This window comes from Herpailurus yagouaroundi, unplaced genomic scaffold, assembly GCF_014898765.1.
Source record: "Herpailurus yagouaroundi ecotype Mexico unplaced genomic scaffold, PumYag 195, whole genome shotgun sequence".
Lineage (NCBI taxonomy): Eukaryota > Metazoa > Chordata > Mammalia > Carnivora > Felidae > Herpailurus > Herpailurus yagouaroundi.
Window position 1 is genome coordinate 10,020,089 of NW_024412426.1, and position 23,246 is coordinate 10,043,334.

The 23,246-nt window shown below is 41.4% G+C and overlaps 1 protein-coding gene across 1 annotated transcript in view; it reads left to right on the plus strand.

Annotated features, from left to right (window-relative positions):
- Positions 1-23,246, plus strand: part of LAMC1 (laminin subunit gamma 1) — a 46,873-nt gene that overhangs the window by 18,038 nt on the left and 5,589 nt on the right. The window contains exons 13-25 of the mRNA XM_040446546.1: positions 4,869-5,114; positions 5,592-5,745; positions 6,350-6,492; positions 7,448-7,626; positions 8,675-8,831; positions 13,107-13,312; positions 13,742-13,821; positions 15,389-15,526; positions 16,497-16,641; positions 18,397-18,546; positions 18,804-18,918; positions 20,147-20,346; positions 21,705-21,863. Of these exons, the coding sequence (XP_040302480.1) occupies positions 4,869-5,114; positions 5,592-5,745; positions 6,350-6,492; positions 7,448-7,626; positions 8,675-8,831; positions 13,107-13,312; positions 13,742-13,821; positions 15,389-15,526; positions 16,497-16,641; positions 18,397-18,546; positions 18,804-18,918; positions 20,147-20,346; positions 21,705-21,863 (2,072 nt within the window). The remainder of the gene's footprint in view (positions 1-4,868; positions 5,115-5,591; positions 5,746-6,349; positions 6,493-7,447; positions 7,627-8,674; positions 8,832-13,106; positions 13,313-13,741; positions 13,822-15,388; positions 15,527-16,496; positions 16,642-18,396; positions 18,547-18,803; positions 18,919-20,146; positions 20,347-21,704; positions 21,864-23,246) is intronic.

The following is a 23,246-nucleotide window of genomic DNA, read 5'->3' on the forward strand; positions in this document are numbered from 1 at the left end:
ATAGCTTTGGATAGACCTCTGTTCCTATTCTCAGAGTTTCTTTCTTTTTGATAAGAACATAAAACTAGATCTTTCTTAGCTACTCAAGGAACTGTCGTGCTAAGGACTCCAAATCTCACTGATGACCATTCATTCCTCTTTTTCCATTGACTTTAGCCGCCATGTGATAGGTTCTGGCTAGGCTTCAGATACGATTAAAAACTTTTTGTTCAAAAGATATTGCTGCAGAGCAGGGAAACAAGTAAAAAATAAAAAACACTGACCTAATAATTTGTATCTCTTGTATGTCATCAAAACATTGTTTATTCGTTGGGAAACATCAAAACACTTCATCTTCCTTTCACTACTCCACCGAGCCCACACTAAGCACAAGCACATTGTAACACAAAGAGATTCAATCATTTGCTTGAGGTAGTTGAGAAAAGGAGTAGAAACTAGTGTTGACTTTCAGGTTTTTTACTCTTTTCTGTGTGTATGTGTGTTCTAAAACAGTGGCCCAGCAGAGGCTCACAGATGGCATTTCTCTGACCTGATCTCGTTTCCCACCACCCACTGTTGCCTTCGCTGCTCCTGCTCCAGCCATCCTGGGCTTCTTGTAATCCATCAGATGAGCCAGACTCTATGGCCTGCCATATATGATGTTCTTTTTTGAGAATACTTTACTCTACTTTCTTCCACTCAAACCTCACTTTTCTTGTCCAGCTCCAATCTTTTCCATGGAGTTGGGTTGAAACATCACTTCCCTAGGAAGGCTTTCCTCAGTGAACCCTCCCCGCACTACCACCTCAGGTTTTTAAGACCCTTTACTCTGCTGCCACAGCATAGCTCAAGATCCCACTTGCTTAGAATCTATACTTAGATGTACCTGATAAAATGTTTTGATGAGAGATCCCTTTGCTCATTCTGTTGTTCCATTGGGTAGTCTGCAAGCATAAAACCAAGCTAAGCATTTGGGGGTATTCATTCATGGCAGTGCTGAATAATACAAATGGTGCACTGAGACGACTTGGGATACGTAATGGAGAGATGGAGCGTAATATAGGAGATCTTGCAAAATGTTGTAAACCCGTTAGTCTATAACTAGATGCCTCTCACACAAGACTTGTGAAATACATTCGTCTTCTTTGTCTTCTTAGTTATCACCTGGCTTGAAGGAGATGAGCAATAGCACTTCTTGAGGATGTTAATTGAGGTAGAGGTCCACCTGAAAAACAGCCTAGACCCTGTGAAAAATAATGCCATCGCTCGTTAGTCCTATTTCCTGCTTTACTTTTTTCATAGTGCTTTTTAACCACTTGATATTTTTCTGTTTATTCATTTGTTTGTTGTCGGTCTTTCCTCTCCTTCACCCCAGTTTAAGCTCCACGAGAGCAGGGACTTCTGTCTGTCTTATTCATTTTTGTATCCCTGACGCCCCGAATAGCACTTGACATGTATACTTGTTGAATGAATGCAAATATTTTTTGGATGATGAATAGAGATTGCAGATGCAGGGTAAGGTGTTCCTCATTTAGAAGGCTACTGAAGAATAGAAATAACTACTGATAGTCCCTGAGATCTTCACAGATGAGATCTTCTTCACAACATCTTTAAAATGATCTTTTGGGGTCAATTAATAATAATATTCTTTTTTCAACACATTTATTTGAGTCCCTGGCTTTGGGAATGAAACTGCAGAGATGAATTAGGGATGGTCCCTGCTCTTCAGGGGCTAAAAGTGTGGAGGCAAACACAGATAATTTTTAGACAGTGTGGTTAGTTCAGACAAAGGAACTCACGTAAGAGGGCCAGAGGTGAAGGAGCAACACCTCCCTGAGGGTGGGGACAGAATGATAAGGAAAAACTAAGGCCCAAAAAAGTACATTACTTGCCCAGAGTTATGTAGGCAATCCATCCAGGACTTGAACCTACATCCTGGACTCTGCGACAAAAGGGGATGAGTTAGCTGTCATGTTGCTGGGAGATATTTTGGAGTGAAAGCTTCCCCTGGGCTACCATGCACCTCTGTTTTAGGTCATTTTTTTAATTGTTGTATTCAAAACCAGTTTCAAGGCATTTTAAATATACATCATATCTAGAATAGCCAAATTACCTGATAAAAAGCAAAACTGAAATGCTGTTCTGATCCTAGTCTGGAGAAGGCTCTTGGGTGAGGGTCTGGTAACTGTGTATATCACAGACCAGAAGCTTCCTTTCCTCTCTTAGTGTTTCATTCCTTCCCCTCCTGCCCCACCCCCAGCTAGAGTTTCTGTTCACCTCATCAGTGGTCTCCATTTGCCAAGTGCAGGGGTCAGTTTTCAGTCCTCATCTGACCCCGTCTCCCAGCAACACTGGACTCAGTTGACTGCTCGCTCTGCCCCAGACATTTCCCCTCTCGCCTTCGGTGACACTGCCCCCTCTTGGGTTCCGTTCTTTCCCTCTCCTCTCGAGTCTCTGTTGATCACTTCTGGTTCTCAGCCTAAGGCTTCCATGTCAACTCATCTATATTCTCCCCTCAGGTGAACGAGTCTTGTCCTTCAGGCTTCAAAAGCCTTTCTGTGCTTACTAAAAAAATCTGCGTCTTCAGCCCCGACTGTGCTCTCCCCTGAGTGGCAGCTACTTACTTGCCGTGTCCACTTGGCGGGTGGGCTGGAAGCCTTCCATTTGCCCCTTCAAATCCGTTCTTTATTCTTCTCCACCCCGACAAGGCCTGTGTGCACCACATCAGATGGACCCTCCATTTGTGTCCAGGCAGCAGGAAGTATATACAGGAGGTCGGGGATGGGGGTGGGGGCAGAGTATTTATTCCAAGGCCTCCTCTCCATAGGGTCCTTGAGGCTGGTGACCTTAATCAAGGTTCTCAGTTATAGCCAGCCTTTTCCAGACAACCCTTTCTAATGTGAGACTCTGGTTAGCTGCTCCCTCCATCCACCCACTGAGGCCCAGGTCATGGAGCCCGACAGTCACTACCACAGGTGCTACACTCTCTTCAGGGATTCCTTACACCCATACTTGTGTAGAGAATATGTTTATTAAACTGTCTTTAGGTCTTGCTAATTTGAATGTCTTTCATTTTCTGCTGTCCTCTTGAGTCACAGGGCTAAAGGCATTTTTAAGCATATCCAAGCTACATCTTTGATTTCTTCTCTTTTTTTCTAACCCAACCCTGTCCTTTCCCACTCTTGTTCAACTGCATGAAAATACTCACATCCACCTAGTTGCCCAAGCTAAAATCCTAGGCTTATCTTTAATTCTTTCTTTCATTTCCCGGAAGCAGTCAGCCAGCACGTGTGATTGAGTCTGTCTCACATCTGACCACTTTTCACTGCCTCCACTGCCACCACCCTGGTCTACACCACTGCCCTCTCTCACCTGGAATGGACTAATTGGTCTCCTAATGAGCCTCTCTCACTCTGCAGCCCTGTAGTCCACTCTCACATGGCAGCTGGGATAATCCTTTTTAAATGTATTTCAGGTCACATCACTTCAAAAACCCTCTAATATCACTTTAAACCAGACTTTTTACTGTGACCTACATGATTGGCTCTTACTACTTCTATAAGCTCATCTTGTTTTTCTGGCACATTCTTCCCTTGGATATTATCATGGCTGTTTTCTTCTTGTCTTTACGTTATCATCCCACATATCTCCTCTTTACAGAGCTTTCTCTAACCACCCAATCTGAAGTAGCCATTGCCCTGTCACTCTGCCATATTGCTCAAAATGTTTTAATTTTCTTATGCTTATCCCTATCTGAACTAATCATTTTTATTTATATGTCTGTGGATTGGTCTCCCCCAGCTGCAGCATAAGCTTTGTGAGAGTGGAGATCTTGTCCGCCTTGTTCACCACATCATCCTGACAACCTAGAACAGTGCCTGTGTAATAAATGCTCGGCAGGTGCTTGTTAAATGAATAAATGAACAAACCTTTGTTTCTCCAAACAATTTAGGCTCATTCAGGCCCTGTTAGCTACAAATATATCAAGAACCCAACTTGAGCTAATGATAATGGAGAAGTGGAAAAGAAAAGAGGAGGAGCAGTGAGTTTAGTATGGTGGAAAGAGTCCTGGATTCTGTTTGGTTGTGGGCAAGTTACTTAACCTCTCTGTTCCCTTAGCTATAATAGAAGCTGGTGGCAAATGACGATCTCTTTAAGTTATCTTCTAAATACTCTGATTCTGTACCAGTTGACACTGCTCAAACAAGGATTAGCACAAACCTTTTACTTTTTTAAGAAAATTGTCCTGCTTACTCTGTTGTATGGGAAACTGAAGATATCGAGTGGCCCTTCATCTGTTTTAATATCATGAACAAAACAAACATGAATGTGCCATCCCTTGGGACTGGAGAGGTTAATAAACCCTGAGCCTGACTCATTTGCAAAGTACTTTTTTAAATGTTTGTTTGTGTATCTTTTTGAGAGAAAGGGGGAGGGGGGAGGAGCAGAGAGAGATGGGGACAGAGGATCTGAAGCAGGCTCTGTGCCGACAGTACAGAACCTGATGCGGGACTCAAACTCACAAACTGAGATTATGGCCAAAGTTGGATGCTTAACCAACTGAGCCACCCAGACGCCCCACAAAGCACTTTTAATGCATGATTTCGGTTAGTCCCCAGGACAGCTGATGTGGAGTGGGCAGAGCGGGTCCTGTCTTTCTAATAACAAAATGGAGATGTGCCTGGAGTCATTCAGCCGATACTGGCACAGGGCCAGGACTGCAGCCCAGGTCTAGAAGCTTCTCCTGGGCTGGTGCCCTGTCAGCTGCAGCATGCCGCCTCACATCTGATGGTTAAACTAGATTCTTTGTGACCAGACTGTTTGTATCCAGTGGCACCAGAAATGTCTAAGGCCCTTCTCTCGTAACATCAGATTTGTCTCATGTCCAGGTAAAAGATGTGAGCTCTGTGACGATGGCTACTTTGGAGACCCTCTGGGGAGAAACGGCCCCGTGAGGCTTTGCCGCCTCTGCCAGTGCAATGACAACATCGATCCCAATGCCGTTGGAAATTGCAATCGCTTGACAGGAGAATGCCTAAAATGCATCTATAACACTGCTGGCTTCTATTGTGACCGATGCAAAGATGGATTTTTTGGAAACGCCCTGGCCCCCAATCCAGCAGACAAATGCAAAGGTGATCTAGCCATCTGTCACGGTTGTACTCATGTATTCTGAGGATTCATGTGTGGTCTCTTTAAATACTTCCAGTTGTTTGGTCTAACAAGGCACTGTTCAATAGAAATTGTGAACCTTTCGTAGTTTAAATTTCTCATAGACACGTTGAAATAAAGAGAAACAGGTGAAATTGATTTTAATGATACATTTTATTTCACCTAACACATCTACTATACTATCGTTTCAGTGACTAATGAATTAAAAATGATCAAGATGTATGTTCTTTTTGCCCCACGCTAAGTCTTTAAAATGTGGGATGTATATCACATTCACAGCACATCTCAAGACCAGCCCCATTTCAGGTGCTCAACAGCCACCGGTGATTAGTGGCTACTGTATTGGTTCAACTGAAGTGTAAAGGGTTTGTTTGTATTGTTTACATTTTAGTCCTTCTCCCGGGTGATTTGCATCTTTTGCTCTCTGCATCCCCCCTTAGCCTGTGACTGCCATCCCTATGGAACCGTGAAGCAGCAGAGAGGCTGTAACCCTGTGACCGGGCAGTGCGAATGTCTGCCCCACGTGACTGGCCGGGACTGCGGGGCCTGTGACCCCGGCTTCTACAACCTGCAGAGTGGGCAAGGCTGCGAGAGGTGAGATGCCAGGTGCCTTTGCTGAAAGTGATCTTTGCTTTTTTAATCGGGAGAGGTGAATTTTTCTGAGCTGTATGTAACGGTAGCCTTGATCTTGTTCAGGAGTTGAGTGCCCAGTTGAGGCAGAGTATCCTTAGAGGCAATCCTGGACAGTTGTAATTAAGCTAATGGGAGAAAAGAGTGGAATGAAGCTTCCCCAGTTGTGTCAGAATCACCTGAGCAACAGTTAGAAGACAACAAATCACGTGGTGCTCTCTGACGCACTGAGAATCAGGTCCTCTGGGGCTTGCAGCCTGGGAATTGCTCTTTTCCAAGCTCTTGGTCAGTACATATGCGGTGCCGGGTTAGAGAGCCACTTTGTAGTGGTTTTAGCAGTGAAATAACTGTATTTGTGGGTTAGGTTAGAAAAGGAGGTTCTCAGTAGAACCCCTGAAAATTACTTGAACCTCAGGCGCTTAATAGCCCATAACATTTTGTCTTAATAGCCCTTTACATTCTGTTTTCTAATACAGATTACATCAGTTCTATGCTGAACAGAGGTGGGGGGAAGGTTTGCTGAGAGTCCACTTTTCTTACCTGAGAAATGTTGTGTGTTCATTTTCAGGTGTGACTGCCATGCTTTGGGTTCCACCAATGGACAGTGTGACATCCGCAGTGGCCAGTGTGAGTGCCAGCCTGGCATCACCGGTCAGCACTGTGAGCGCTGTGAGGTCAACCACTTCGGGTTTGGACCCGAAGGCTGCAAACGTAAGAACTTTTGGGGGCATAGAACTCAAAGTCTTTCCTAATGCCAGTTAGAACTGCAGACTTTGACAGCCTCCGTCTGGCCCCATGGCTTGCAGTCAGGGCAGTACCTAAGCCATCATCAATGAATATTAGCCTTGTCTCATACTCCGGGGATTGGGAGCTTCTCGGGTTCCTTTGCGGCCACCTTATTTACATCTTCTTTTATATCATTTCTGATTCTTTCTCCAGTCTTTTGTCTTTCTGAGGGGAGTCTCCCTTTGATTACTGGACTTTCCCACTGTGCTTAATGAAAAATTTTTATTGATCGCATTCTGAGAGCAGATAATGAAATGGTGAGAGACTTTACTCACAACTTGTTGGTCGACTTACCGGCTGCAGTTCCTTCCCACCCTTGGGGCCCTTTTGGTTCAGTTACATCTAAACATCTGCTTCTCCTTGGCATAAACACTTGCCTGGAATTAGGCCTCAGAACAGTTTGGTGCTTTGCTTTTTGAATTCCTTCATTTCTCCTGTGGAATGTAGCATAAATCATTGACCCAGTTCAGAGAACAAAGCAAGTAAACAAACTATAAAATAATGCAAAATAAGTATTAGCATTTGGGTTTTCTAGTTCCTTAGTGAGAGAAGCATTAAACAGCAGAGAGATGAAGGTAGAGAAGAATTCTTGAAGTGCAAAAAAGGGCACTGACTAGTTCAGTAGACTAATTTCTATAATTATTAAGTAACATAAAATGTGCCCCCTCCAAGGGATGTACCTTTTACTTTGAAACTCACTTTTGCTTTAAAAATTTCTGTTTTCTCTGCTAAGTAGAATTAACTGTTCAAATTCTCATAATTTGGCCTGGTTTTAAAAAAATGTCTACTTATAATGCCTTATTGATATCAATCTGAGTAAAAGAAAAACTCACTCTTCCTTCTTTTCCCTGTCACGTACTCTTTTCCCTTTATTCTGCAGCGTGTGACTGTCATCCCGAGGGATCTCTTTCACTCCAGTGCAAAGACGATGGTCGCTGTGAATGCAGAGAAGGTTTTGTGGGAAATCGCTGTGACCAGTGTGAAGAGAACTATTTCTACAATCGGTCTCGGCCTGGCTGCCAGGAATGTCCAGCATGTTACCGGCTGGTGAAGGATAAGGTAAGCTGTCCACCATGCATTCACTCGTTCACTCATTCACTCACTCAGCAGACATTGAAGGGGTGCTTCCTGTGCACTTAGCTTTGGAGAACAGATGGTAAACAAGGTAGACATGGTCCCTGTCCTCCAAGACTTATGTTCCAGTTGGGAGACAAATAATAAAAATTAAAGAAAAAAAAGTACTGAGATAAGCACAAGAAAGGGTATAGACAGTAACTGGAAGAACTACTGTCTATAAGGCCTCTCTGAGGAAATTTATTTAAGGTGAGATCTGAAGAATAAGAGGGAATAAGTTGAATGAGAAGTGACAGGTAGGCTGTTCCAGGCAGAGGGAATATGGGATACACAGGCCTCAAACATGGAGGTTGTCTGGGGCTCCTGAACGAGGAGGGCTGGTTTGTGAGAAGACGGGAGAGGTTGGTGGACATAGCTCATGTTGCACCATGTCAACCTTAGATTTTACTCCAGATCCAGGGAGAATGCACCGAAGGGTTTTAAGCTAGGAAATCCAATTCATATTTTAAGAAGAACACGCTGACTGTTATGTGAAGAATGATGGTCAGGAGTGGGGTAGAAAGGGAAGCCTGGATTGAATTGGATAAGTATGTGTGTTTGGGGGAGAGGACAGGGAAAGAGAAGAATCAAGGAAGCATGTTGGGTTTTTTGCGTAAGGTAGCTGGAGGCATTGGTTATTGAGATGGAGATGACTCAGGGAGAGCAGATTTAAGAGAAGAAAATCAAGAGTATAGTTTTGGATGTTGAATTGAGAGATACCTATCAGAGCCAAGTGGAGGTATCAGGAAAGTAATCTAAAACCTAAGAGAGAGGTCAGAACTGGAGAATCATCCACATGTAGTGTTTAATGTCAAAGGAATAGACTTGATAGTTTCTCTCTGGAAGCCAGAACAATAAAGAAAAACCACCTGTGTTACCTGTTCAAAAGTGGACATAGGTGGAGTGTGTAGACTTGCATATGTATAGAGTGCCCCTTGATGATTATTCCTGCAGGAACTCCAGCTGGGTTCTCTATGTTCTTCATCATGTGCAGGTTGCTGATCATCGAATGAAACTCCAGGAATTAGAGAATCTCATAGCAAACCTTGGAACTGGGGAAGAGGTGGTGACAGATCAAGCCTTTGAGGACAGGCTAAAGGAAGCAGAAAGAGAAGTTATGGACCTCCTTCGAGAGGCCCAGGATGTCAAAGGTATACATGTTTAAACAGTGGGTAACTTCTGCCAGATGGCCCAATCTTTAGACGTGGCTCCTAGCTCAAGGTTAGTTAGTACAGCTTTACAAAATTCTCGATTTCTTAAACTATTTGTAGAATATGAATTTTTTCAAACAATCTGTGAAAATACAAGAACTTGTCAACTTAATGTTTTTGGATACAGCAAGTGAAAAGAGTTCTGCCAGCACATCAGAAACTATTAGATGTTAAAATTCTAAGTGTTTTATAAATCTATTCTATTACAAAGTGTTTTAAAACAGTTTTTAAAAATCATGAAAGGTATGCATTTTGGGTGTACATTATTTTAAATAGAAAATTTGAACTTGGATTTTTTCTGTTATTCTAGTGAGTCAGAATTTATTTTATGTGCTGCTTTATTTCCTTAGGACCCTCATAAGGAAAAAGTGTAGTCTTCAAGTATTGACTGTTCTGTTTAATAAGTGAACAAATGTTCTAATAACATCATGTAAAGTACATTTTATACTGTGGTGTATTTAATGTCCTTTGCAATTATGTCACTTCTCTGTACATTATCTGTACCATATTATGATGAGATAAGCTGATTATGTCAGCTTATCTGATCACAAGCAGAGAAGGAGTTGGTTTAAGATTTAGAAAACTATTTCAAAATACTTTATTGACTTTAAAGGAACTTGACTTTTTAAAACTTTGAAAGTAAGAAAAAGTTATTTTAAAATATTTACTTTTAAAATCACTTTAGGGGCACCTGGGTGGCTCAGTGGATTAAGCATCTGACTTCAGCTCAGGTCATGATCTCACAGTCTGTGAGTTTTTGCCCCGCGTCAGGCTCTGTGCTGACAGCTCAGAGCCTGGAGCCTGCTTCGGACTCTGTGTCTCCCTCTCTCTGTGCCCCTCCCCTGTTCATGCTCTGTCTCTCTCTGTCTCAAAAATAATAAATAAAAACATTTTTAAAAAATCACTTTAATGTTTAAAAAAAATTTTTTTTTAAACGTTTATTTATTTTGGGGACAGAGAGAGACAGAGCATGAACGGGGGAGGGGCAGAGAGAGAGGGAGACACAGAATCGGAAACAGGCTCCAGGCTCTGAGCCATCAGCCCAGAGCCCGACGCGGGGCTCGAACTCACGGACTGCGAGATCGTGACCTGGCTGAAGTCGGACGCTTAACTGACTGCGCCACCCAGGCGCCCCCCCCAAAAAATCACTTTAATGTTTTTAAAAAATTTTTTAATGTTAATTTTTGAGAGAGGGAGACAGAGCACAAGCTGGGGAGGGACAGACGGAGGGGGGACACAGAATCCAAAGCAGTCTCCAGGCTCTGAGCTGTCAGCACAGAGCCCAATGGAGGGCTCGAACCCAGAATCGCGAGATCATGACCTGAGCTGCAGTTGGATGCTCAACTGACTGAGCCACCCAGGCACCCTCGTTTTATTTTTATTTCTTACTCTGAATTAAGCTTTTTTTTCTAAATTTGGACAAATCCTTTTCTACATTTACTGAGTGCCTATAGTATACCACGCATTGTGCTAAACACCAGTTAATGAAAACATGAACAAGATACTGCTCCTTCTATCAAAGTGTTCCCCATCTGGCTAAGGTCACTTTTGTCTAGAGCATCCCATCGTTGAGGTACAGGTGTTCACAGATACTCATAGTAAATGTGCATTAACATTAGTACATTTGGAACCACAGTGATTGACCTCTTCATTGAGTTTATGAATCTACCCATTTGGAGTTAGAGAATCTTCCTATCAGAGTACAGGTCAACAGAAACTAAATATAGTCCTTATTTCTTATTGTAGATATCCCTAATGTATATAATTTTGATTTTATAAAATTAATGAGGAAGGAAGTAATTTGGATGCATCTGGTTTGGGCCAGTTTGTTGAATTTTTATATGAGAGTCCAGAAATCGTTCTATAAGGTAAATTTTTAGAAATTAAAAATAAGAAGTTGAGGCGTCTAGGTGGCTCAGTCCATTAAGCATCCAACTCTTGGTTTCAGCTCGGGTCAAGACTTTGCAGTTCATGAGTTCAGGCCCCGTGTTGGGCTCTGTACTGGCAGTGTGGAGCCTGCTTGGGATTCTCTCCCTCTCTCTCTCTCTCTCTCTCACTCTCTCTCAAAATAATAAATAAAAAAAAGAGGTCAATAGTTTATGTTAACTTTAGTTGTGTTTTGTGGTGTTGGTACATTTTAAGTGTTAAACATAGAATAAGAAGAACTTAAATGTTTCCTGTTGTGTTTATTCCTGTTCTTTGCGTTTTTAGTATGTTCATTTGTTGGCAAAACCTTTTGGCACACGTTTTTCCTGTAATGTATTCTCTTGAAACAACAAATTCCCATTGAAGAATACTGCCATACTCATTGAAGAATTGAATGCAGAGTTATAATTAACTGTTGATCAGTCCATTGGAGAGCTGGGGTGCCAACACCAGGAGCACATGGGAGCAGTCAAGAGGCAAGAAAGGGGGGTCAGCCAGCATTGATCGCATCTTAGTGCAGCCCCAGCTAGGTCTAGCTTCCTCTGGCCTTGACTGCCTCCTTTCCTCTATTAGAGCAGACAATCCCATTGGACAGAAGCTTTGACAGAAGTCGTGGCCGTCATGCCTCCCCTTGAACCACTTGCAAGGCAGGAACATAATGGGCTGCTGCTTCCCGGGGCTTGGGTAGCACCATAGACGGGCTAGGGTTAAAGTCTGCTCCCACTAAGGCTTGGTTTCATGGAGTTCCTGGCTGACCTTTCTTACTTGGGTTCAAACTAGCCGAGAATAAGAATATCTTCACAATGATTTATCCTTTCAGACCATCCCTGAGTGTTTATTTGTAGTTTAAACTTGTGTTTATTCTGCAGCTTTATATGGTGCAACTAGGTTTTGCAATTTGAAGGCATTTCAAGTGATCCTACCAGTTGCATTATCTATTCCCTTTTCAGTTACTGTTGTTTCTCTCGAGCTGGCCAGAGAGATTGGTATCTGTTACATTCCTGAATGTCTAAAGGGAAGGGGCTTTTATAACTTCATTGGCTGCTTGTGCTTCCTAAGTCTAAATGATTTTCTATGATTTCGACACTTTGTCTTTTGTTGTTTTCTTAAAAATCTTCAGATTATTAAAGAAGTGGTTGATCATTCAAGCAGGGTCACTGTCTATAGTTAGGCAAGAGTTTTGCACCACACCAACTGTGCACGAGTATTTGGTGACCCTGCCTACGTGGTTGCTGTTTTCCAAACCTGTATTCATCTTTATTGATCTTAACCGTGACCTCTCTCTTTTTCACATTCCTTGGAAAATTTAGATGCCAACTCTGAACATCATGTTGAAATAAGAACTGGTCAATTTTGCATAGGACTTATGTATACTAATATGTGTGTTAATATAATGTGTATTAATATAATCTTAGGACACGTGCGAGTTTTGACAATGCCAACCATATTTGCATGAGCTTATATTTATCTTTTATTAGGACATAGGTATGAGATTTAGGCTGAATGGGCACAGTTAAAAAACAATTTGAAGAACTCTTCAAAAGCAGAAATCAGTATGAAAGAAATGACATGGGTATTCCAGGGGGTGGGAGGTGGCAGCAAGTCTGTATTTAGTTTAAAATACAAAATGAACCTATTTTTTAATTTTTTTAATGTTTATTTATTTATTTTGAGAAAAAGCGAGTTGGGGTAGAGGCAGAGAGAGAAGGTCCAAAGTAGGCTCTTCACGGTCAGCATAGAGCCCGACACGGGGCTTCAACTCACAAACCATGAGATCATGACTTGAGCCGAAATCAAGAGTTGGATGCTTAACCAACTGAGCTACCTGGGCGCCCCTAAAATACAAAATGAATTTAATCGGCCACACTTCAACATCTGTTTTGAACCTGATTTTTTCCTAGTTTAGAAAAATGTGTAGCACTCAGAGCTGGTAGTGCTTTTTTTATTTTTATGATTAAATCTGGCATGTGCTGGAATATCAAACTTTCCTTTGTCAGACATTTCTTGGGTGTCTCCTTTTTGCTAATCATTGTGTAAGACTGGGAATAAGAAAGAGAAGCTCATAGTCAAGTGGGACCGACAGACACACAGTTGGAGACAGTGTTATAAATGCAACAGTGGAGGTACAACTGGGCACACAGTAAAGACTGACCAGTCCTGCCGATGGGCTTAGGAAAAGCTTATCGGAAAGATCTGTGTTTGGAAGAATAAGGTTTTGCCTCAGCTTTCATGTAAGATATGTCCCTGCTTCAGATAATTTATGGACTTTCTTCTGCAATGCCATTGCAGATATAGACCAGAATTTGATAGATCGCCTCCAGAGATTGAATAATACCTTATCCAGCCAAATTAGCCGTTTACAGAATATACGGAATACCATTGAAGAGACTGGAAACTTGGCTGAGCAAGCACGTGCCAGGGTAGAAAGCACCGAGCAGTTGATTGAAATTGCATCCCGAGAACTTGAGAAAGCAAAGATTGCTGTTGCCAATGTGGTGAGTGATTGGGAAGGTCTGAGGTTGGGTTGTAGGAGTCCCCTGGTAATTTGTAGCAAGTCTGTTACTGTCCGTTGAATGCTTCAGTTAAATTGACTTACGTCTTTTTGTCATGGACCAAGAAAGCCACATTGCTCATAGTTGTCATTAAATAGTTATCACGAACTGGATAAAAACCAAAGGACATCTGGGTCATTTCTCTAGCTTTGTTCCTTCTATAGCACTAGGCAATTTAGACTTCCCTTATCCTTTGATGAAAACAAATAGTAATCTGTAACCAAGGAGCCTAATAATAAGTAAAGATCTTTTAATTAATGAGACATTCTTTCTGCTAAATAATACTGATACAAATTTGGTTTTGACACTTGCTTTATTAAATTTAAATAATTCAGTCCTTTGAGATTAGTGATTTATTTATTTCCTTTTCAGTCAATCACTCAACCAGAGTCCACCGGGGACCCAAACAACATGACTCTTTTGGCAGAAGAGGCACGAAAGCTTGCTGAACGGTAACCTCCAGATCCCTGTGTTTTCATGGTTAAGCTAGAACTTTCCTTACAGTGTGTACTTATTGTCACTCCTTTACCCACACACACTTTTCACATATCCCACTTTGGCAAAGTTTGCTCTCTTTTCTGAAATGTCATCGGCTATGTGTACTCTTTCCTTTGAAATTAGAATATTTACTTTGAATATTTGAATATGATGCTTTGGAGGGAAATTGTATTTGCACTTCTCAAAGAAAACCATAAAATTTTTAGATGTTTAATTTCAGAACCTTTAAGTTGATAATAAGCTCAGTTGAATTTGTTTTTTTTTTTAATTTTTAAGGTTAATTTTTAACAAAAATGCTTAACTCTCATATTTTAAGAGACAACATTTACTAACACATAGTACATTTGAAAATCAGCCCAAGAAAACAGACTGTTTCATTCCTGATTTTTTTTAAGGTTTTTTTGTTTAATTATTATGAAGTGTAAGGTAGTTTCGTAGGAAAACTTTAAGTCATAGGAGAGTATTAAATTGAATTAAAAAAAAGCTGTTAAACAAGTTGCTAGAATGTAGGCTTATTCACTGAAGTTCCAGTGCCTAACACAATGTCTGGGATACACTAAGTGCTCAATAAATGTTGAATGCATTGCACACCAGCTCGCAGACCTCATGGTGCTTAAGCAAGCCCAGCGTTAGAATTTTAACCTCATTGTTCAAAGTGATTACTTCAGCTTCTTGCTTTAACATGTGCTCTTTCTATTCTTTGTAAATGTAAATGTGTGAGCTGCGTAATTTAGTTCATGGAACATTCATGGTTTCATAGCTAGATTTTGTGATTAAAAGATGACAGCTGAAAACATATGGAAAACTCCTAAGATAATTAGGTCTTGAAGATAAAATAATTTGGTGTATTTCATACAGGAATTTTGAAAGAAAGCTTATCATACCAAAAAAAAGAATGACCACATATGGCAGTATGACACTGTAATAGAAATTTTAGAGCTGACAAAATCTTAATGACTTACCCAGCTAAAATTCGCATTATTTGGCTGGATTCCCTGGTGACATGTTTCTTTCCATTGAGTGTTGGGTGGCTTTTCCTGGTCAGTGATTAGGTTGCCTGTGCAAAATCTGAATAGTCGAAGCTGTTTCAGGACTATGTAGTAACTGAACCAGAGTAAGGATTAAACATTAGATCTGAGTGAGGTTTGTGCTTATGACTAGATGAATGAGTCCTTGCTAGGATATATGGTTTTATAGATAAATTATTCTTAAATAATTATACTTAGAAGTCATTTTTTGAAGAAATATAAACATTTGCCTCTATAAACTTTATAGGAAAATATTGCTTGGAAAATAACCTCTGGGAAAATGCCATTTTCTCAGATTGTTGAATGTTATTGTAAACTTAGCCCCATTGAAATGATTGCAAAATTCCAAATTTAGAAGATTTTTCCAGTATTTATAGAGCTCTGCCCACGTTGGCATTTGTATATATAGTAAGGTAAGCGTTACCTAAAGTCTGCTTCTTTCTCGATTAAATAGTTCTGTTTCATGGTTCCTTTTTTCTTTTATGTTATCCAGCCATAAACAAGAAGCTGATGATATTGTAAGAGTGGCAAAGACAGCTAATGAGACATCAACTGAGGCATATGATCTGCTTCTGAGAACACTGGCAGGAGAGAATCAAACAACACTGGAGATTGAGGAGCTTAATAGAAAGTGAGTGTCATTTAAAAGTGGCTTCCAGGGGCGCCTGGGTGGCGCAGTCGGTTAAGCGTCCGACTTCAGCCAGGTCACGATCTTGCGGTCCGTGAGTTCGAGCCCCGCGTCGGGCTCTGGGCTGATGGTTCAGAGCCTGGAGCCTGTTTCCGATTCTGTGTCTCCCTCTCTCTCTGCCCCTCCCCCGTTCATGCTCTGTCTCTCTCTGTCCCAAAAATAAATAAACGTTGAAAAAAAAAATTTAAAAAAAAATAAATAAATAATAAAAGTGGCTTCTGGCCTTTCAGTTGTTGCAAGCAGCACCATTTCCATGAAAAATGAAATGCTGATGCATTCGGGGCATGCATTCAGGCAGTAAGATTCCTTTTGTTAATCATGCTTTTGAAATGGTGCAGTAATTAGAGCAGGGATATAGAGCAACAGAGATTTTATTTGATCTAATTCCTGTAACTACAGAGAAAGGTAACAAGATTAGCCATGATACTTAAAATTCTGCAAAAGTGAAAAAAGAAAGAGGAACTATCATAGAGAAAATACACTTGAGCTACAAATGTTTAAAAGGTATCCGAAATAAGAAACTATGTGGTAAACCATATGGTATAAATAGAAGTGATGAGATGAAATATAAATTTAAGCTATGTTGGTTTTAAATAATAGCATTTGCTTGTGGCGCCTGGGTGGCTCAGTCAGTTAAGCATCCGACTCTTGATTTCAGCTCAGGTCATGATCTCAGAGTTTGTGAGAGTGCACTGAGAGGGCAGAACCTGCTTGGGATTCTCTCTCCCTCTCTCTGTGCCCCTTCCCTGCACACACACACTCAAAATAAATAAATGAACTTAAAAATAAAATAGCATTTTCTTTAAAGTTGTAGAAATTCTGTTGCAGTGATTTGAACTGGAATGAATGCAGTTAACATTAAGATGCCAGAAGCAACTCAGTTTTTCACTCAGTCACATCTTTTGTTCCTTAGGTATGAACAAGCAAAGAACATCTCACAGGATCTGGAGAAGCAAGCCGCCCGAGTGCATGAAGAGGCCAAAAGGGCTGGAGATAAAGCGGTGGAGATCTATGCCAGCGTTGCCCAGCTGACGCCTGTGGACTCAGAAGCACTGGAGGTACGGGGTGGACAACCTGTATGCACAGGGATTTGGTTGTCACCGCCATCACCCTCCACAGCACGCACCCTTGCCTCCCAGACACATGCACACCGCACGCACCCCTCACAGTCTCGGTGAAGGCTATTCTGACTGCTCTGTGATTTTCATGGGTACCTTCCTCCTCCGTCCTCCAACTAACTCAGTGGCAATATCGGGTTCTGTTTTAGATATGTTAACAGAACTTACCGAGATAAAGAATCCCGTGATTGAGGTGCCTGGGTGGCTCAGTCAGCTGAGATTCTGACTCTTGGTTGCAGCTCAGGTCATGATCTCAGGGTCGTGGGATGGAGCCCTCTGTCGGGCTCTGTGCAAAGCATAGAGCCTGCTTAAGTTTCCCCCCGCCCCCCCCCCCCCCCCCGCCGCTCTCCTCTGCTTGCACTCTTGCTTGCTCACTGTCTCTAAAAAACAAAACAAAAACAAAAAAACCTGTGATTATAAAGATTAAACATCAAAGACTCTTTAGTGATATTAATCACTCCTAAATCTTTAATATAAATCCATCTTATTATATATTTGTATTTATTAGAGCCAGTACACCAGGAGTGTTACTCCCAGGTACTGTCTGCTTGAGAACAAGAGAGAAATTGAAGAAAATGGTTTAAATGAAAGAACTCTTACCAGGATGCTGTTGGGCAGGTGAAATATTTGGAGATTGGTAGTATTTTATTGCATCTGTACTCCAGTCATGAATCCTGTTCCCAGGTTCTGTATAAATTATATATATCTATGTTATATACACTTGAAATTTATTAAGTTTCACTTCTTACATCTGAGGTGTTGTTGATTTTTTACCATAAAGGTTTAGCTAGGTCTCTTCAGACATGTATATACTGTATGATCTCACATATTTGAAATTTGAGAATAGGCAAAACTAATCTATGATAAAAACCAGACCAGTGGCAGCTGCATTGTTGAAAAGGGAGGTATGGAAATTAACTTGAAAGAGATATAAGGGAGTTTCCTGGTGTGGAAATATTCTATATCTTGATTGGGGAGTTGGTTACACAGGGAAATATATTTGTCAAAGCTCATTGCAGTAAGTGTTGTGCCTTTCACTGTGTCTAAAGTATACCTCTGTTTTTGGAAAAAAGGTCCAAAAAATCTTGAACTATGCTGCTCTTTTAAAAATATCTGTTGAGTCTCTCTGCCCCTCCCCTGCTCACACTCTGTCTCTCTCTCTCTCAAAAATAAACAAACATTAAAAAAATTTTAAAGGGTGCCTGGGTGGCTCAGTCGGTTGAGGGTCCAACTTCGACTCAGGTCATGATCTCACGGTTCGTGGGTTCAAGCCCCGCATTGGGCTCTGTGCTCAGAGCCTGGAGCCTGCTGAGGATTTTGTGTGTGTGTGTGTGTCTCAAAAATAAATACACATGAAAAAAAAAATTGGGGGCGCCTGGGTGGCTCAGTCGGTTGAGCATCTGACTCCAGCTCAGGTCATGATCTCACGGTTTGTGAGTTTGAGCCCCACATCGGGCTGTGTGCTGACAGCTCAGAGCCTAGAGCCTGCTTCAGATTCTGCATCCCCCCACCCCACCCCACCCCATCCCCGTATCTCTCCACCCCACCTTTGCTTGTGCTCTCACGCTTTCAAAAATAAACATTAAAAAAAATTTTTTTTAAATATCTATTAAGTGTTACAGAGTTACTAAGGCTAGCTTTTCATCAGTTTCATTGTTTTGTCTAAAATGTCACAATCTTACTTGCTTTTCACAGAATGAGGCAAATAAAATAAAGAAGGAAGCTGAGGATCTGGACCATCTGATTGACCAGAAGTTAAAAGATTATGAGGACCTCAGAGAGGACATGAGAGGGAAGGAACTGGAAGTCAAGAAGCTTCTGGAGAAGGGAAAGATCGAACAGCAGGTTGGTTTGATTTGCAGGTTGCTTCCTGTCTTGAGGCAAAATTTGAAACCGTGCACGCAGAAGCTGTGTCTGCGATGTTACCTCAGGGCCCAGGGCAGCGAGCCCGAGGGTGTTCGGAGGAAAGTCTGTGGGGCACCCAGGGCTAGCTGCTGTAGGCGGGCAGGTGTCGGGGTGGTAGCTTGGAGGTGCCTGGTCATTAGGAGAAAAAAGGGCTTTACCTTGGAGGGTTCGTCCCCTGATCTGCCATGTGTTTGTAGACTGCTGACCAGCTCCTAGCCCGAGCAGATGCCGCCAAGGCTGTTGCCGAAGAAGCTGCTAAAAAGGGACGAAATACCTTACAAGAAGCCAACGACATCCTCAGCAACCTGAGAGGTAGGAGCAGGTCACATAATTGGGTAAATGTCTATGCTTTCTTCACTTGGGCGATTTCTGTTTTGTTTTTGGTTTTTTTTACCATGAGATTCTTGGAACATCTATAATATGAAAGATAATAGTATAATAAACCCCATAAATCCTTCATCTAGATTCAACAGTTATGATTTTAACTATACCTACCTCATCCCCCAGCATCCACCCTAGTTTTTTTATGCTGAAGTATTTCAAAGAAAAATCTCAGAGCTCATGTCATTTTACCCCTTTATACCCCAGTGTGGGGGAGAAAAAAAAAGGAAATTTTCTGATGTTAGAATAATTCATGTTATCAAGATATGCCTATTTAGCTGGCTCATGTTGGTAAATAGAGATGATTTTTAATTTTCTCTGCCAAGTGCATCTCAGTGTTTTTATCTTCTTTCCTCACCCAAGATAAAAAACACATGTGCTCAGTTCACAGTATAGTGCTGGACTTGCCTCTGATAAACTAGCCCGTAGGTTCTATAAATATGGAAGCTTTACCAGATAATGGTTGAGGGCGCCTGGTGGCTCAGGTGGTTAAGGGTCCGACTTCGGCTCAGGTCATGATCTCATGCTTTGTGAGTTTGAGCCCTGCATTGGGCTCTGTGCTGACAGCTCAGGGCCTGGAGCCTGCTTCAGATTCTGTGATTCCCTCTCTCCCTGTGCGTCCCCTGATTGTTTATTTTTGACAGAGAGTGAGCATGCATGCAAACATTAAAAAAAAAATAAACAAAAAACCAAGATAATGGTGGAGTATATTGGCTCTGGTGTCAGTGGGATTGAGTTAGAATCCCTGATCCCCCTCTTATTTCTGTGAACCCTCGGGGGAAATTATCTACCTCTTTAATCCTCAGTTCTCACTTACAAAAATGACACAGTGCCTGCATCACAGGCACACCAAAAAGCTCTTAACTCCATAGCTAAGACATAGGAAACACTAAATAAACTACAGCCTTTAACATTGGTTGCAGTGGTCGTAATGGCATACTCAGTGCTTTGCATGAAAATAAACTTTCCAGAAACATGTTCATTCACAAGAATCTGAAGCCTTGTGCTCTGTTCTTCTCAAGGCTGCCCATGCTGGTTTTCATTTTTCTCTCCTGGCTTTCATTGTTCATAAAACAAATTCCAGTTGCAGCTTCCTGAAAGGTTCCCTTTTGGCTTGTTGAGAGTTCAGTTCAAATGTGTTCCTTGAACTTGATTTTAGATTTTGACAGGCGTGTGAACGATAACAAGACAGCTGCAGAGGAGGCTCTAAGGAGAATTCCTGCCATCAACCAGACCATAATTGAAGCCAATGAAAAGACGAGGGAGGCACAGCTGGCCCTGGGCAATGCCGCTGCGGATGCCACCGAAGCCAAGAGCAAGGCCCACGAGGCCGAGAGGATCGCCAGTGCTGTCCAAAGGGTGCGTGCTTCCCCCTTCTCCCAGACACTCTTTGCTCATGTACTTCTCTAGTCATCTTCCAGGTTCTGTCCAGACCCCTAGAAGCCTAGCAGGCTTCTTCCTCGAATTCAGTAAAATCACCTTAAACTATCCTTATTCATTTTTTACTAGGCAGTAGAATAGGTACATACATTGACTGAAGAGGGAGAGTCAGAATCATTGAAATCATCGAAAGAGCCCTTTAACATTTCTTCTGTTGTCTCAGTGGCAGGGTCTGTATTGTGAGTGGGGGATGGCTCCTGGACCCACAGAGCCCCTTCCACACAAACGTCAGACTCTTCTCAAACACAGTTCTTTGACATGGACAGCTGAAATTTTTTTCAGCCTTATGTAGAGTGCCAAGTCCGTCCAACTCTGAGGCCCCTCTTCCAGACGGATGTTGTATCTGAGCCCCTCCTATTAGCTTCCACTGCCAGGATTCCTTCTACTCATTGTAAAGAATAATCTCTTTAAGCTGCCTCTTTCCTACTTAACGGTTAATCTGTTTGTTTTATTTAAAAGAGAGACTGGAACAGATTCTAAAATTATGTGTTTGAGAATCATACACGTTTTTTTAGTTTGCTTAGAATAGTTGGTTTAGGGATTAATTACATTTTATAAAATATTCCTATTTCGGGATCATGGTCTTTTTGTACATTGTGATGAATTGCCAAGTAGAACAAGGCTACATTTGCATTAAAAATGCATAATTTGAGGGGCGCCTGGGTGGCGCAGTCGGTTAAGCGTCCGACTTCAGCCAGGTCACGATCTCGTGGTCCGTGAGTTCGAGCCCCACGTCAGGCTCGCGTCAGGCTCTGGGCTGATGGCTCAGAGCCTGGAGCCTGTTTCCGATTCTGTGTCTCCCTCTCTCTCTGCCCCTCCCCTGTTCATGCTCTGTCTCTCTCTGTCCCAAAAATAAATAAACGTTGAAAAAAAAAATTTAAAAAAAAACATAATTTGAAAGTGTCTAATCCATGTGATGTGGAGGAGAATGTACACCGTGTAAATGTTTTATCATTTGCTAGCCACACGACCTCAACTAACAATGGAAATAACAGAACAGGAAGTATTAAGGATAAATGAGAGGGTGCAAACAGAAGTATTTTATAAATTGTAAAATGCTATTATGTTAGGTGGTAAGGCTGGCTTTTCTTTCATTCCTGTTATTTGGAACCCAAATAAATGATAGCGTAACTCAACATATGGTATAATTTACTGCTCCGTTCTTTCTGGATTGTATTTTTGATCCATTTTACAGATTATAAAAGGTGTGGGAGCATACTTTAGAAAAAGGAAAGCTTTTTTTTTTTTTCATTAATAGTTATTTATTTTATGCCTAGAATGCTACCAGCACCAAGGCAGAAGCTGAAAAGACATTTGCAGAAGTTACAGACCTGGATAACGAGGTGAACGATATGTTGAAACAACTACAGGAAGCAGAAAAGGAGCTGAAGAGAAAACAAGATGATGCTGACCAGGATATGATGATGGCAGGGATGGTAAGCAGTTTGTTTTGGCCTATTTGCTTCTGGAAGGAAGTGAAGGGTGATCAATAAATAAGATCCCCATCTTGTTAAGAAATGTCTCTTTCGTATTGACTTTTGTTTCTCATTGCATTTTGGGGCCATGAATTGGCCTAGTAGCTGACATAGAAGACAAAGAATTTGGACCCCCTGCCAGGTTGTTGCACAATTGTCCTGTCCCCAAGCTTCTCTCAACTAAAAGCAAAACATTCTTTTACACATTTGAAGCTTTAGGACATTAAAAAGTACATATTTATATTTTTGGAGGGATGCTTCATTGATGGTATAAAATCAAAAGGAGTACAACGAAAAGTTGATGTCCTTCCTACTCTTGTTACCCCAGCAACTTGCTTTCTAGGGGCAAAGACCAGTTTCTCATGTGTCATTTTTAAAGATGACAAAACATACCAAACTTACTTCCAGTTTAATTTTTTTTTTCTTTTGTGATGTTGTTGGTAACAAAATTAACTCATTGAATGCATGGCCTAATGAAGAACGAGAGTCCGTTTTTCTATTTTATGCTATATGTTGCTTTCAAAAGACTTTGATGGAGTCACAATAGAAAGAACTTTTCAGTTCAGTCGGATTACAATCACAGGAATGATACACATGAACGTGTTTAATTGTGCACTTTCAGTGCAAGCAAGGGACCTTTCTCCCACTTTTGAAAACCAGACTTTCTAGTCTGGCTCATTTTCACCTTGGGACAGAAAGGAGAACTATGATCCTGTTTATCTAGGCAAAGAAGACTCTAGGGAAGTGATATCAGGAAGCATCCCTTTGCAAATACCTAATTTTATTGTGCTTTTTGGGTTTTGTTTTGGACTGCCTTAATTTTCTGTAGCAAAGTTTATGGCTGAAGTGGAAATTACTATATAGTAAAAAAAAATATCTGTTTCTCAGATGTGCTGAGCATCTCTAGATTTCATTTTTAATGTGGTTGTAGAACATTAGATTCAGAGACTGTTGAAAGAAGGAAAAGGATATATTCTTAATGAGCTTCAAAGGAAGGGTATGGATTCAATTCAAAGGGTGGAAGTGGATCCATCTTTTGTTTCTTTTGGTAAATAGCTTCCAAGGAACACAAAGCACCCTCACATACACTGTCCCACTTACATTTACGTCAGTCCTGAAAGACACCGCGTCAAGCCACTTTTGTTTAAATATTTTTCTTAACCAGAAGAGCAAAGCTTACAGTTGTCCTGGAACAGGAGGCTGGAGATCACAGGTTAAATGCAGTAGTGTCGCTGTCCACAGGCCATAGCAGTCATTTACCCCTCTCCTGGTATACACACAGAAAAGCCTATCGAGACTAAGAATGACTGTGATTTCAACAGAGATTAATCATTTATCTGTGAA